This window comes from Sebastes umbrosus, chromosome 8, assembly GCF_015220745.1.
Source record: "Sebastes umbrosus isolate fSebUmb1 chromosome 8, fSebUmb1.pri, whole genome shotgun sequence".
In the NCBI taxonomy this organism is placed as follows: Eukaryota; Metazoa; Chordata; class Actinopteri; order Perciformes; family Sebastidae; genus Sebastes; species Sebastes umbrosus.
Genome location: NC_051276.1, coordinates 21,087,219 through 21,099,725, shown reverse-complemented (window position 1 = coordinate 21,099,725; position 12,507 = coordinate 21,087,219). Strand labels below are relative to the sequence as shown.

The 12,507-nt window shown below is 40.2% G+C and overlaps 1 protein-coding gene across 3 annotated transcripts; it reads right to left on the bottom strand.

Moving 5' to 3' along the window:
* Positions 1-291: 291 nt before the first annotated feature.
* dbnlb (drebrin-like b) lies at positions 292-12,237 on the bottom strand. 3 transcript variants are annotated; one of them, XM_037778267.1, is made up of 17 exons: positions 12,058-12,236; positions 7,800-7,855; positions 7,454-7,566; positions 7,291-7,365; positions 6,829-6,978; positions 5,964-6,041; positions 5,359-5,510; positions 5,218-5,272; positions 4,963-5,031; positions 4,537-4,678; positions 4,120-4,236; positions 3,709-3,783; positions 3,437-3,495; positions 3,322-3,351; positions 3,198-3,285; positions 1,464-1,612; positions 292-1,430 (listed from the first exon to the last, which is right to left on the bottom strand). In XM_037778267.1, exons 1-16 carry the CDS (start codon positions 12,138-12,140, stop codon positions 1,476-1,478), a joined length of 1,479 nt encoding a protein of 492 aa, XP_037634195.1. In that variant the 5' UTR covers positions 12,141-12,236; the 3' UTR covers positions 292-1,430; positions 1,464-1,475. The 3 variants fall into 3 exon arrangements, with proteins under 3 accessions (XP_037634195.1, XP_037634193.1, XP_037634194.1); XM_037778265.1 differs by having other exon boundaries at positions 292-1,435; positions 1,469-1,612; positions 3,198-3,351; positions 12,058-12,237; XM_037778266.1 differs by having other exon boundaries at positions 292-1,439; positions 1,472-1,612; positions 3,198-3,351; positions 12,058-12,237.
* Between the last annotated feature and the right edge of the window lie 270 nt (positions 12,238-12,507).

The following is a 12,507-nucleotide window of genomic DNA, read 5'->3' as shown; positions in this document are numbered from 1 at the left end:
TTATATCATCTTTTGTCGTTAAGCCGAACAAAGATTTAACTGAAGGATGTGGGAGAAGTAAAATCAGATTTTCGTGTGAAAATGAAACCTATGTGCATTAGAGGTGAATTCCCCAGCTGTTGCCTCATTCCAGGAAACCGATTAGAGTACATAGTGTATACGTCTGAGTTCCTGTTAGACCTCTGAAAATCCCTTTAGGTTTTCGATGTTATTTCAAGCGTTTCTAAACATGTATGCAGCCTGTGATATTCTCGGCTCGGCCTCTGTGAGAAGATGATGTGACAACACGGCTTGGTTTATTTATTTTATTATGAAGAATGTCTGTGCATTACAATAGACTCTGGAAAAAATAAACATGAATAACGCAATGGATACATGATGCCCTTTTTCTGTTCATTATTAATTATTTTTTCCTTTTATCGACTGACCTCAAAGCTTAAAAAGAGCAAACAATTTTGTTCCATGATAAAAACTTGCAAATTCTTGATTAAAATGTCACTGCATTTCACTTCCCGTCATTATGGCACCATAACAGCACATGTTAGAGATCTGTTATGCACTCAAGCTTAACCTCAGACCAGCGAGATCCAAACAAAGAAAAATAATGCAGACTAGCTTGTTCCTGTGAAATATGGTGAAATAATGTGATTCAGATGATGACGAAGGATTTGACATGAAAAACAACCGTTATATACTCACAGTTAAAGGGAACTGAACCGTGTTATGCATTCCCCGCTAAAGTCCACCCAGAGCACAGCAAACGTCATCTGATTTGTTTTAAATATTCACTTCAACCACAGTGAGATCAGTACTAAAACATGGTTTCAAATGCACACAGGATCAATCACATAAAAAGAAGAACGGAGAGTTCAGTCTGCCGGTAAAGAAAGGCGAAAACAAGGCAAAAGGTTATACTGTAGCTGGTACCGCCATCTTTGATTTTTTTTTTCTTTTTGTTTTTCCCTGAAATGTACAGGAGCATTTTGCTACAAGTAACAACGAAATTATACCTGAAAAAGAAATGAAGTCACTTTGTAAGGAATGTGAACTAGAAGTGCTATAAATGCTCACAACTGAATTTAAGACTGAACGAAGGCTGATATCGTACTGCATCACATTTAGAGGAAAAGAGATGGGGTTTTTTGGGGGTGGGGGGGAGTATTGGTCCGACTATGGGTCTTCACAAATCCCTAAACTATGCCATCAGTTGCTCACAACATCAACAATTTAAAAGGAATTGTTTTCTTGAAAAGAGGAGAGATTTCAAAAGCTTCTGGCCCACGATTACCATCCGTCCATCGGTCCGTGATGTGGAGGATCGTTTGCTACGTTTCAGCCGGACCAGCTCACCTGTGTGTGTGTGTGAGGACTGACTTTGCTGTGTGTTGTTTTACTGCAGGTGTCCTCTGGGGCTGCCAGTGTGATAATCTGGGGGCGAGCAGGGTGGCGGGGGGGGGGGGGGGGGGGGGGCGGGGCTACATAAGCTCCACGTAATTGGCTGGGAACATTCCAAAGTGGCCGTCTAGGCTGTAGCCTCGCCACCAGCCCTCGTCTATCATCTCGATGCCGGTGATGATCTCGTCGGGATCGAATGAGATCTCTGTGTCGTCAGCTGAAGGAGAAGAGCAGAGACTCGTGAACGTCAGCAAAGTTACTCTATAATATACATTCTCAATAGTGATGCACCGTTTAAAGTGTAACATTTTTTAAAGTCTGACCTGCCGATTCCGATTTTCTTTCTTTCTAAGAACTATAATTGACAGCATACGCAAACATTTTTGTAACTTTTCCTTCATGTAAAATTAAATTGTATGTTCATAAGAAAACAATGACTATTAAATAACTCACATTTTCTCCAAACCTGCACCAAGTTGCAGCACCTTCTCACACTCTCACTTAAACAGATCTCAAAGTTGTTCCAAATGGTTTTAAGGTTGTTCCTCCACGGCGTAGTTTGGACTTGCCGATGTTACAAATTGTGAGCTTTATGTAAGGGATAATGCTCGACGAGGTGCCCATTATCAGGAATTATTGGCCTCAGCAAAGTCCATTAATTCCTGATTATGGACACCTAGAAGGGCATTATCCCTCTTATAACATGGTCACTTGCCAAAGAAAAAAAAATTAAGACCATTTTGCAACCAAAATCTAAAGTTTTTCACAATCCATTCACTTCGTTTCCCTGGTAACCCTAGGCGTTTGCAAATACTTTACCATCCCATTAGATTCTTATGCAATAGAAACGTTGTTCACTGCTTCAAAAAAAAATAAATAGGACGAACCTTAGCTACGACTTTGGCTCAGATGAGCCAGAAAGCTAACGTTATGCCAGCAAGATTCAACATCACAACATTGTGTACGGTTGACAAACAGTAAATATAATTAGACAGTATGTTGAACAACAAAACTTGCCAGCTATCCAGCCATGTCATTGTCACAATATCATGATATAATGAACAAATCAGAGGCCATGTGTACTGTCGGCCGCAGCCTGAAGTATGCCAGTTGAATAGGGAGTGGGATATGAGATGATCTCTTATGTGTTAGTATCAGTTCAGAGGGGCAGTGCAACTTACTTCTTGCAGCTTGTGTGTTACAGTCGCCACCCTGTGGTGTTCAGAGGATGAGGCACTGAAGTACTAACATTACACTCTGTGTTATAAATAGGATATTCCAATTTTTGTAGCCAGTGCATTCATTTAGAACGGTCAACAGACAGTTTCACTGGAACTACTTAGTAGGTTTACATTATCAGGTATTATTAGACACCCTGAAGCCAATCAGAATTGAGTATTCACTCAGACCATGGTATGACGCATAACAGCATCAGCATGTTGTGTGTGTGGCTGTGACGTCAACACCAAACACCTATTTTATGTAACAGTTCATTGGACTGCAAACAAGAGTAGCATAACACTAAATATACTTTTTTGGAGATAATATAATATATGTGCAGTCACTTGATTAAACTATCATTTTATTTTGGTCCCACTCTTTATTTTAACAGTACATATTTGCTCTTTTCCATTGAAGATACAGCTATTCTGTCATCTTCACCTCCAAAAGACCTGTGAAAAATCTACAATAGTAGGGCGTAAGTCTGTTTTTTAAAGCATTTTTTTGTTTATTTGTGAAGGGGGGCACATCCAAGCTAAAGCAGGGTGTTAAGTTGAGCAAAAAGTTGAAAAAAAACTCACCAGCCTGGTAGTCATACAAGGCCCTGGCACAGGTGCCTCTGTCTGGTGTCTCCTCAGCAGTCACCACAGCAGGCACCTCAGCAGGCACCTCAACAGGCACCTCAACAGGCACCTCAGCAATCACCTCATAGGAGTTACTCTCCTCCACCTGGGGCTGGAATAAAGTTTTGTAATTATTTATATGATGGAAAAAAAAACTGTCAAAGCATTTCCTGCTAAAGGTAAGAGGTAAAAATCACCTGAGCGGGCTCTTCATAAGCCTTCTCTTCGACGTAGGAGTTTGCAGCCGGTGCCTCCTCTGAAAAGATTAGATTACTATCAGTATGATGTTTTCTGAGCTGGGCTGGTTACCCACCAGCAGGTGGCAGCAGCAGCAGCTGATCCTGACAGCATAGTTTGGCTGGAGGGAATAATATGTGCTTATAACAAATTGCTAAAGAATTTTTATAAGAAGCAGATGGGATGGGAGGGTTGGGAAATGGAGGCTGGTGTTGTGTGAAAAGGGCCCCACCTTCATGCTGCTCCTGGGGGGTCACCTCCTGCTCCTCATACTCACACCTGGACTGTCCATCATCCACATCAGGCTCTTATCACCCAAAACACAAGCACAGACATGCATGTACACAGGGGAACACATTCACAAGTCCACACAGGCTGAAAACCACCACCCATCTCAGACATAAGGGGAGTGTTGGCACGTTACACTTTTAGGAGTAACACAATAATTTGGAGGTTTCTTAGGGAATGAAAATGACATTGAATGGAAGCATGATGAAATTTGTGATTATAAGGAATATGAAGATGATCACACACAGAAACAACAATGAGAAATGAAGCATGGAGCTTTAGTTAAGTATGAGACTGTCACCCAAGATGTATGCATTCTATGTGTGTGTGTGTGTGTGTGTGCGTGAGCTCACACCTGTAGCGCGGACAGGAGAGGCGGAGCCTGCTGGCACAGGAGAAGCTTGGCGCAGAGGTGAGCTGGCTCGCTCACTTTCATACACTGGCTTAGACAGAAAAGGGCTTTGCAGACGCCCTGAGCAGAGACACACATGGAACCCCCAAAACATGCAAAAAATCAACATGGACGAGAGAGAAAACAAAGTGCAGACCGGTTGAGCAGAAGAAGAGAAGACACCATGATGGAGGCACAGCGTTAAGTATGACTTATGAGACCAGTAGTCTGATGGAAAGTTAAAGCGTCAGGAGGCAATGTCCTCTAGAAAAATCACCGGTTTGTACGTACCGCTAGCTGAGAGAGAGGCTAAGAGAGCTTTGCACTAAAACTGTGACATTTAAAGCAAACAGATTTATATGGAAAGGTCGGGGCTATTACCTGGCTGGGGGCTAATACCTGGCCGGGGGCTGGCAGGGGCAGCAGAGGGGACGTCCGAGTCACTGGGAGTCATTCCCCTCTCTCTCTGCTTGAACATCTCTCTGGGGTTCAAAGCACGCTGAGAGATGAGAGAAGCCGCCTCCTAGAAAAAAAGAAAACGTACAATAAGCATTAGACAAGCCGTGGGTTATTAATAATGCAGTGGGAAGTGTTGCTGAGAGAAAAAATACACCAGAACAGACAGATGTCTGATGTCCGTTAATGATCACAGAGAAAGGAGACATCATGCAGTAAAGACTAGAAAATAAGTGTGTTACGTTATGGTTCACATTTCATTTGAAAGACACGAAAACACTTGGTTTGAGATGGCAAGAAAAAGGAGAGTAGTTTGGCCAGAAGAGAGCGCTTTCACGAAGGAGAACTCACGTTGGCCTTTTCCACAGATTCACCTCTCTTGACAGCTTTCTTCTGGGCTGCCTGGGCCTCCTCCTCCTCCTGATAATGTCAATATCACTGCTGACATTAGCTACCTTCCTGACTTAACAAGATGTGTGCACTACAGAAACGTATTTAACTATCAACATATATCGTAGAAAAGTGGATAACACTTCAGCATCTGATTCCTTATGTCTCTGTCAGGTTACTTCATTTACTCTTAGTGTAATCTTGTGAGACACTCACCCAGCGTAGTTTCTCCTGCTCTTTACTCTCAGCTTCCTGCTGCTGCTGGTACTTCCTATTCAACAAATGAATGGATATGTCATTTGAACCCTTTAATAGGCGCTACTTAACCAGTGTGCATTTCCTGCAGCTGCTACCTACTTCTGTTGGTCGATTTCAGTGGACTTCTCCTTGTCCCTTTTGTCCCTCACCACCGTCTCCTTGGCCTCTCTGTCTTTCCTCTCTTTCTCCAGGTGCTGGCGCTCCCCGTCTGCCCTGCTCCTCTCCTCCTTCCGGCGTTTCTCCTCGTCTTTCTGAAAGCCAAAACAGACCGACATGGTCAGCGATGGGTTTGATATTTTTGCAAATATTATGGTCATTAAAAAGCTTGATTCCATAATAGTTTATCTAAGAGAACTGCAGCACCACTTTCTGGGGGTATTTGTGACAGGTGATGAGCCAAAACTGCAGACAAAGTTACAACAATGCTTTCGCTGACTACGGTTACATTTGTGATGGATAAAAATTGCCTGCCTTGTATTTTTATATAAGCTTTTAAGAGAAATGGAAATATGTGTCAAATGTTTCAAAACTGCAAACTCGTGCAATATTTCGCTGAGTTCTTGCAATTTCAATGAGTCGATGATTCAAAAACATCTTACATAAAAATTCAAAATTTCTAAGGGAGCCATTTTAAGGTACTCATGACACCGTCTCGGAGGTGAAGTTGAAGTCGGCAGTCGCTTAATGCAAGTTCAGGAGCCTACCTCTGCCTGAGCCCAGAAGTTGTCTTTGTTGGTCTTTTTGATTTCGGACATAGCGTTGGTCTTCTGGTACACCGAGCCCTACATGAAGGAAAAGACCATTTAATATCATCGTGTAAACATTTTACATTATTGGTAGAAAAGAAAATATGATAAGTGTTTGTTAGCATCATTTACCTAGGCCTAATCCATGTTTTTTCCTTTGTTGATAAGGGACAATGTACAGCAAGCCGGGCCGCTTCGCTGTATCACCCTGTCAGTGTTTATTTCACAACAATGACCCACTCGCTGTACATTATCCTGCTTATTACACGGCTACTTACTTAAGAAAATCAGAATTGCGCCAATATCAACGGTCTGTTATACATAGCAACGGTCTGCTATAAAGAAATAACAGACCGTAGAATGCCGTGATTGACCAATCAGAATCGAATATTCAACGACAATGTAATAATACTTGTTATCATTCATTAACTGGATAAAATTTAAACGTTTGTCTTCTCTCTAACTGATGTCACACCATTGTTTAAAATATTATAACTTATAATTTATATAATTTATATGATGCAAGTTATCATTCATTGACTATCAGATATGAACCAATGGTTGCTTTCTCTCACTAAATTCAGTGTATTTAGGCCTTTCTTGTTGGCCAGCATTTCCCCATTTGGAAAGTTTGTTTGAAAAATTGTTTTCAGTGTGAATGGCCGGCCATGACAAAGAGGAAAAAAAACAAAACAAACATTCAAATGCATCTACATTTTGAGATTAAGGAGCCTAGTCAAGATCTAGCCCTCTGCTTATTTTTCTAGCATGAAAACATAAGCAAACAGGAGGGCACGAGACGGGAACTGCATGCGCTGCATACCACAGGGCCCTGAGGACCGCTGTCCTGGAAGCGGCTGGAAGTTTCTTTGTGGAAGCTGTAGTTGGCTCCCGAGGCTTTGGCCACCTTCTCCATGATCACCTCGGGCTCCACGTCCTCATCTCCTCTGGCGTTTATTGTGACATGGGCACCCTGAAACGGCATGAAATACAAGTTGTTATCTTGGTTTATGCAAGCACCACCTAATAGTTTGTTTACATGTGCTGTTTGCTGGTATGATATGAAGGACACTGACACCAATCCAACAGAGCTGTTGCATTATTCCAACAATGCCTGCAGCATGCTGAATAGTATCTTTATGTTTTTTTATATTTAAGTCCTGCTCAAAGCCATCAATAACATGTAATTTAGCACACAAATAACCTCCTCTGCAAACACAAACCAGACTGTAGTAAAAATTCAAATTCATATTTAAGATAGACTCAAAAATTAGTGAAGTGTTACCCTTAGAAAATTGGCCATGGCGCTGACATGATTTGCACACATTCCTTTCCTGGAGTCCTTCACTCCTTCTCCAGTCTGAAACACAAAGAATGACTCTACAAGTTCAAGGGCGGCCACTTCAAAGAGGACAAACAAATGTACGATAGTTAAGTGTGGCACAAACCCAGTTGATGAGGACATATTTAGGCAGGCCAGAATTTGGATCCTGGACCCGGCAGAAAGCGTACATCACTTTTCCACTGTTCAATTCCTCAACCAGCTCCTCCAGTCCTCCATCTGAAGCATAAACATTGTGGGAAAAGTCAAATGGTTACTGTGGTTGGTTGTGTAACTGTGGACATTTTCCCCTCTTACAAATGATGGGGTGAGAAAGCAGAGGCAAGCACTCCTTTTGTGCTGATATTCCAGTACTGCAGCTGTGTGCTGACAATGAAATTCCTGCACACACATTTGATAATATCGCGTTGAGATCATAAAAACGTGATAACAATATGTACTCGGTTACTCACCCCCCTTTTCTGCCAGGCGGATATCATTACTGTTTCCCTCGTAGGTGAACAAGGCCCTGTGGAAAACACAGGATTAAGGATATTAAAATACAAGCTAAACAGATCACACAGACAGACAGAAAGGAGTTCGTTCCAGAGGTCGATGTGAATCACTTCACACTAAACAAAACAATGGAAGTTTGGTAAACAGATTTAAGCCACTATCGCCCTTAAACCCTATTCCAACAGGATACATTTTATAGAAGTAGCTTTAATCCCATTTTAAATAAGCCATGTCAGTAACGTTTACAGGTTGCGTGCCCCGGCACCGGGAAAGATTTAATTGGCTTTTCCTTGATACTAAACCCCCTGATAAAAATAAATAAGGATTAGCAGTCCTACACAAACTGAATACCTAGTTAATACTGGGCCATTTCCTGCAGGGAAGGCACATTTCCCTAACCTGACCCGCCAAATGGTTTGTTACACAGAACCATCTGAGAAGCTGTCATTGGAAACAGTTTGGAAAAGTTCAGGTAATTTCAAAAAAATACTTGGCTGGTGATTGGATGAACTGTCTGTCAATCGAACTCTTGCAGAAGCCAGTCGGGAGAAAAGTCAAAACATCTTTTCCACCGAGAAAAACGTTCTTTAAATACTCTCCAGTTCTTATATAACTGATGTTATCACAGCATCTACGACACACACGCATTACTTGAAGCCTGACAAGATGGATTTTAATGTGATATGTGATCCCGTGATTCTCGCGTGATCTTGTGACATCGCAAGAATCCAGCTGCCGTGCGAAGTAAATCTTTTCTCTGTCATTTTCTTCAAGTGGACATACAGTCCGTCTTCTTCATGTTTGGGTAGGCCAAACCGTATTTTCGGGTTAAATATGGGCCAAAGAGTATTTTTTTATTGGTGCAGACTAAATATTAGAAAATACTAGATAATTATATTAATCTAAAGATTATGCTGACAAGCACTTACAAGAGCGGCTTTTGTGTTAAACTTAGATAAATTGGATGCTAAATTTTTTAAGTAAGTCTATAAATTAATTTATGGCCATTTGGTAGCCTTTATTGTTGTATTACTGTACTCAGTAATATAATAGTCATCAGTAACTATTAGGAGATGTGGCAGGGATAAAGCAAGCTATAATTCAATGAATAGCTGAAAAGATAAGTTGGTTAATCGATTGCCAGAAAGTTAATCTGCAAATAGTTCGATAATCGAATATCGATTAATCATTTCAGTCATTTTTCCAAACAAAAATACCCCAAATCTGCCTGTTCCAGCTTCTCAAATGTGTGGATTTAATGCTTTTCTTTGTTGTAAATGACAGTAAACTGAATATCTTTTTCGGTTTTGGACTGTTGGTTGGACAAAGCAAGGCATTCAAAGATGTCACCTTTGGCTCTGGAAAATCATGATGATGATTGATCTTGAATCAAAACAACTATTCCATTAATAAAGGAAACAATCTGCTGATTAATCAACAATGAAGATAATCTTTAGTTGCAGCTCTAATATAATGACACACAATATACTTAGTTATGATTGCAAATAGTATCTTTATCCTTTAGGTCCCATTTGATAGAAAATCATAGATGCTCTTGTGAGACAAATCATTTGGCCTGTTTTCATGCAGACACTTAACTTATGAGATCTGCTTGTATTATTGTCGTGTAGCCATGTCACACATTGTAATTGACATGATAATCACCTTACATATTACAGTAGCAATTAAATCTCTGCTTGGAATGTCAATTTCAGAACAGTACGGCAGTAGCTCAGTCCATAGCGACTTGGCTAGGCTTCGCTGGTTCAAGTCCCCGCATGGACCAAGTTCTGAGTGTGAACTGGTCGCTGGAGAGATGCCAGTTTGCCTCTTGGGCACTGCAGAGCTACCCTTGAGCAAGGCACCAATCCCCCAACAGCTCGGGGCGCTCGCTCTGACATCTCTCTCATTAACACAGGTATATAGGTCCTGTTTGTGTGTGTGTGTGTGTGTGTGTGTGTCCTGTATATATAACAGAGTGAAACAATTGAATTTCCCCTCAGGGATTAATAAAGTGCCTTTCTTCTTCTTCTTCTTAATGTTTGCAGAAATAAAAAAATATTGGAACAAAAAAAAATCACTGTCAGGTTCAGTGGCCTTATAAAGACATTTGCTTCTGGTGAGCACACTGGTTTTAGTTCATACTTTCAGAGCTAGGTAAGAGGAACTAGTCGATGACTGATCGCTTCTGTATTTTACATCATCTGTCAGCATAATTTCAGAAAACAACTACAGTAACAGTAAGTTGTGGTATAGGCGAATAGGTCTGTCCAAATGCCTAAAACTGAGCAAACAGGGAATGAAATTAGCACCTGCCAAATACAGGGTAAATGTTGGCTGTGGCAGGTAGAAATTTCAGGTCACCTGCCACCATGGCAGATATGTCTCCTTATATTACGAAATATCATTTTAAAAAGCAATTCCTAAATTTAAAATAGTCAGGGATTAAAGTTATATGATATATTCCATATTTATACTGTCTGGTACTGATTCAGTGTTTACAGTTCTAAAGCGTTCTACATAGATTTCAGAAGTGGCAGACAAAAACCTTTAATGGCCGGTAGAAATGTTCAGTGACCTGTCACAGTGGTAGGTGAGGAAAAAACTTAATTTCAGACCCTGGTGACTAGGTAAGAGGAACTAATGGATGACTGATTATTTTACATCATCTGTCAGCATCATTTCAGAAAACAACTACAGTAACAGTAAGTTGTGGTATATAATATAACTGTTATATATATATATATATATATATATATATATATATATATATATATATATATACATATACTTTGTGATGTGCTATTGTGTGTAGCTGTGTATTGTGCATTTTGTATGTTCTTTCTTGTATGATTGTAGTTATGTTTCTTTGTTTTGACCTGCCAAGGGACTACAGATGTGAATTATCTTAAAGCTATAATCTGGTACGGTGCATCAAATGGCGACATTTATGTTTTAAACTGTACAACGAGTTTTTCAAAGCACAGCTTAAGACCCACCTCTTTTCTTTGGCTTTTGAATGTACATGAATTGCAACGACTAACTAACTAATTGGCCTTTCATAACGCTCATTATAACAGTCTTTTACTCATGGATTTTATCTTGATCTCTGTCTGTGGATGTGTGAGATTTTGTTGTCTGCTCTGTTGACCTGTTTTTATTCTGTTTTTTATTCTGCCTATGTCTGTAAAGCACTTTGGTCAGCTCATATTGTTTTAAATGTGCTATAGAAATAAATTTGACTTGACTTACATGGTCCCTTTTAAATAAAATAATAAAATAAATAAAATAAAATAAGCGGTGTCTTTCCAAATTCCTAAAACTTGAGTGGCAAACATTCACAAGAGACACATTTTCAGACTGAATATGAGGCAGCAGGACTCCCTGGGCAATTGATCTTTGGGATTAATTAATACTAGTCGATGACTGATCGCTTCTGTATTTTACATCATCTGTCAGCATCATTTCAGAAAACAACTACAGTGACAGTAAGTTGTGGTAGTATAGGCGAATAGGTCTGTCCAAATTAACTAAAACTTGAGTGGCAAACATTCACACAAGAGACACTTTTTCAGACTGAATATGGGGCAGCAGGACTCCCTGGGCAATTTGCTCTTTAATTAATTCAGGTCATCATTAAACACTGCAGCTGTCATCAACAGGTTTAATTATTTCAACCTCAAGGCAGACAGACAGACAGACACACACTGAGTCACAGACACACTGCTGTAACCTTAAGTAACAGGAAGTTCCTGGTTTAGACTCTCACATAATTGGCCATATTTAACTTTTGATTTCTTACCAGGAAGTGGGTGAGGTTAGCTACCAACCTATTCACCCAATTGCATGACACACAAATGTGATAAAACGACTTAAAACACACATAAATGCAAGCACAGAGAGAAGTGTTTAGCTTAGCTCGTCGGTTGCTCAGTAACATTATGTTACCTAGGTAATTAATGTTACTAAGCTATTCAGTTAGCTCTGAGGAAGCTAACACCCCATGAAGCTGCATTTAGCTCCTGTTATCTTTAAGTTTAATAAGTAGAAAGTCTGTTGTGGTTAACAAACTAACAGTAAGGTGTCAGGTTAAGTTTATCTGTCGTGATGTTGCTGTTAACTTGACGACAATGCTAGCTAACATCTGAAGCTAACATAATGCTCCTACATAGCATTAATAATAATAAAGGTGTTTTAATAAAGGTTACTTCTTACCAGTTGGTACTTGATTTCTCGTCTACCACTTCTCCAAAAGCAGATGATAATGCAGGGCCATTTTTGCTGAGGTTGACTGCCATCGTTGTGAGTACAGCTAGCCAGCTAGCTATCTATCCGGGATGCGCCCTTCCTACTGGAGGAGTGGCGATGATGATGATGATGATGATGATGATGATGATGACTTTCAGCTGGGCAGGAAGAAGCTAGTTTAACTAGCAGCTCAGCCACGGATATCCTGCATGTGGTTTAGAGCAGGGGTCAGCAGCCTTTACTATCTAAAGAGACATTTTAAAAAGAAATCTGTCTGGACACACAGTTTATAGTCTAAGTATATAGTATATAAGTCTAATGTAAATGACAAATGTACTATGGAGTATTAGGGCCACATTGAGGGGAAAAAACATCTGAGATTTCTAGAATAAAGTCATAATATTTACGGGAATGAAG

Excerpts from the sequence above, each read along its gene's own strand:
- dbnlb (XM_037778265.1), bottom strand. The coding sequence starts at position 12,140 with ATGGCAGTCAACCTCAGCAAAAATGGCCCTGCATTATCATCTGCTTTT. Across the intron at positions 6,979-7,290 it reads CCATGGCCAATTTTCTAAGG|GGTGCCCATGTCACAATAAA; the intron begins GTAACACTTCAC and ends ATGCCGTTTCAG. Across the intron at positions 4,679-4,962 it reads AATCTGTGGAAAAGGCCAAC|GAGGCGGCTTCTCTCATCTC; the intron begins GTGAGTTCTCCT and ends CTTTTTTTCTAG.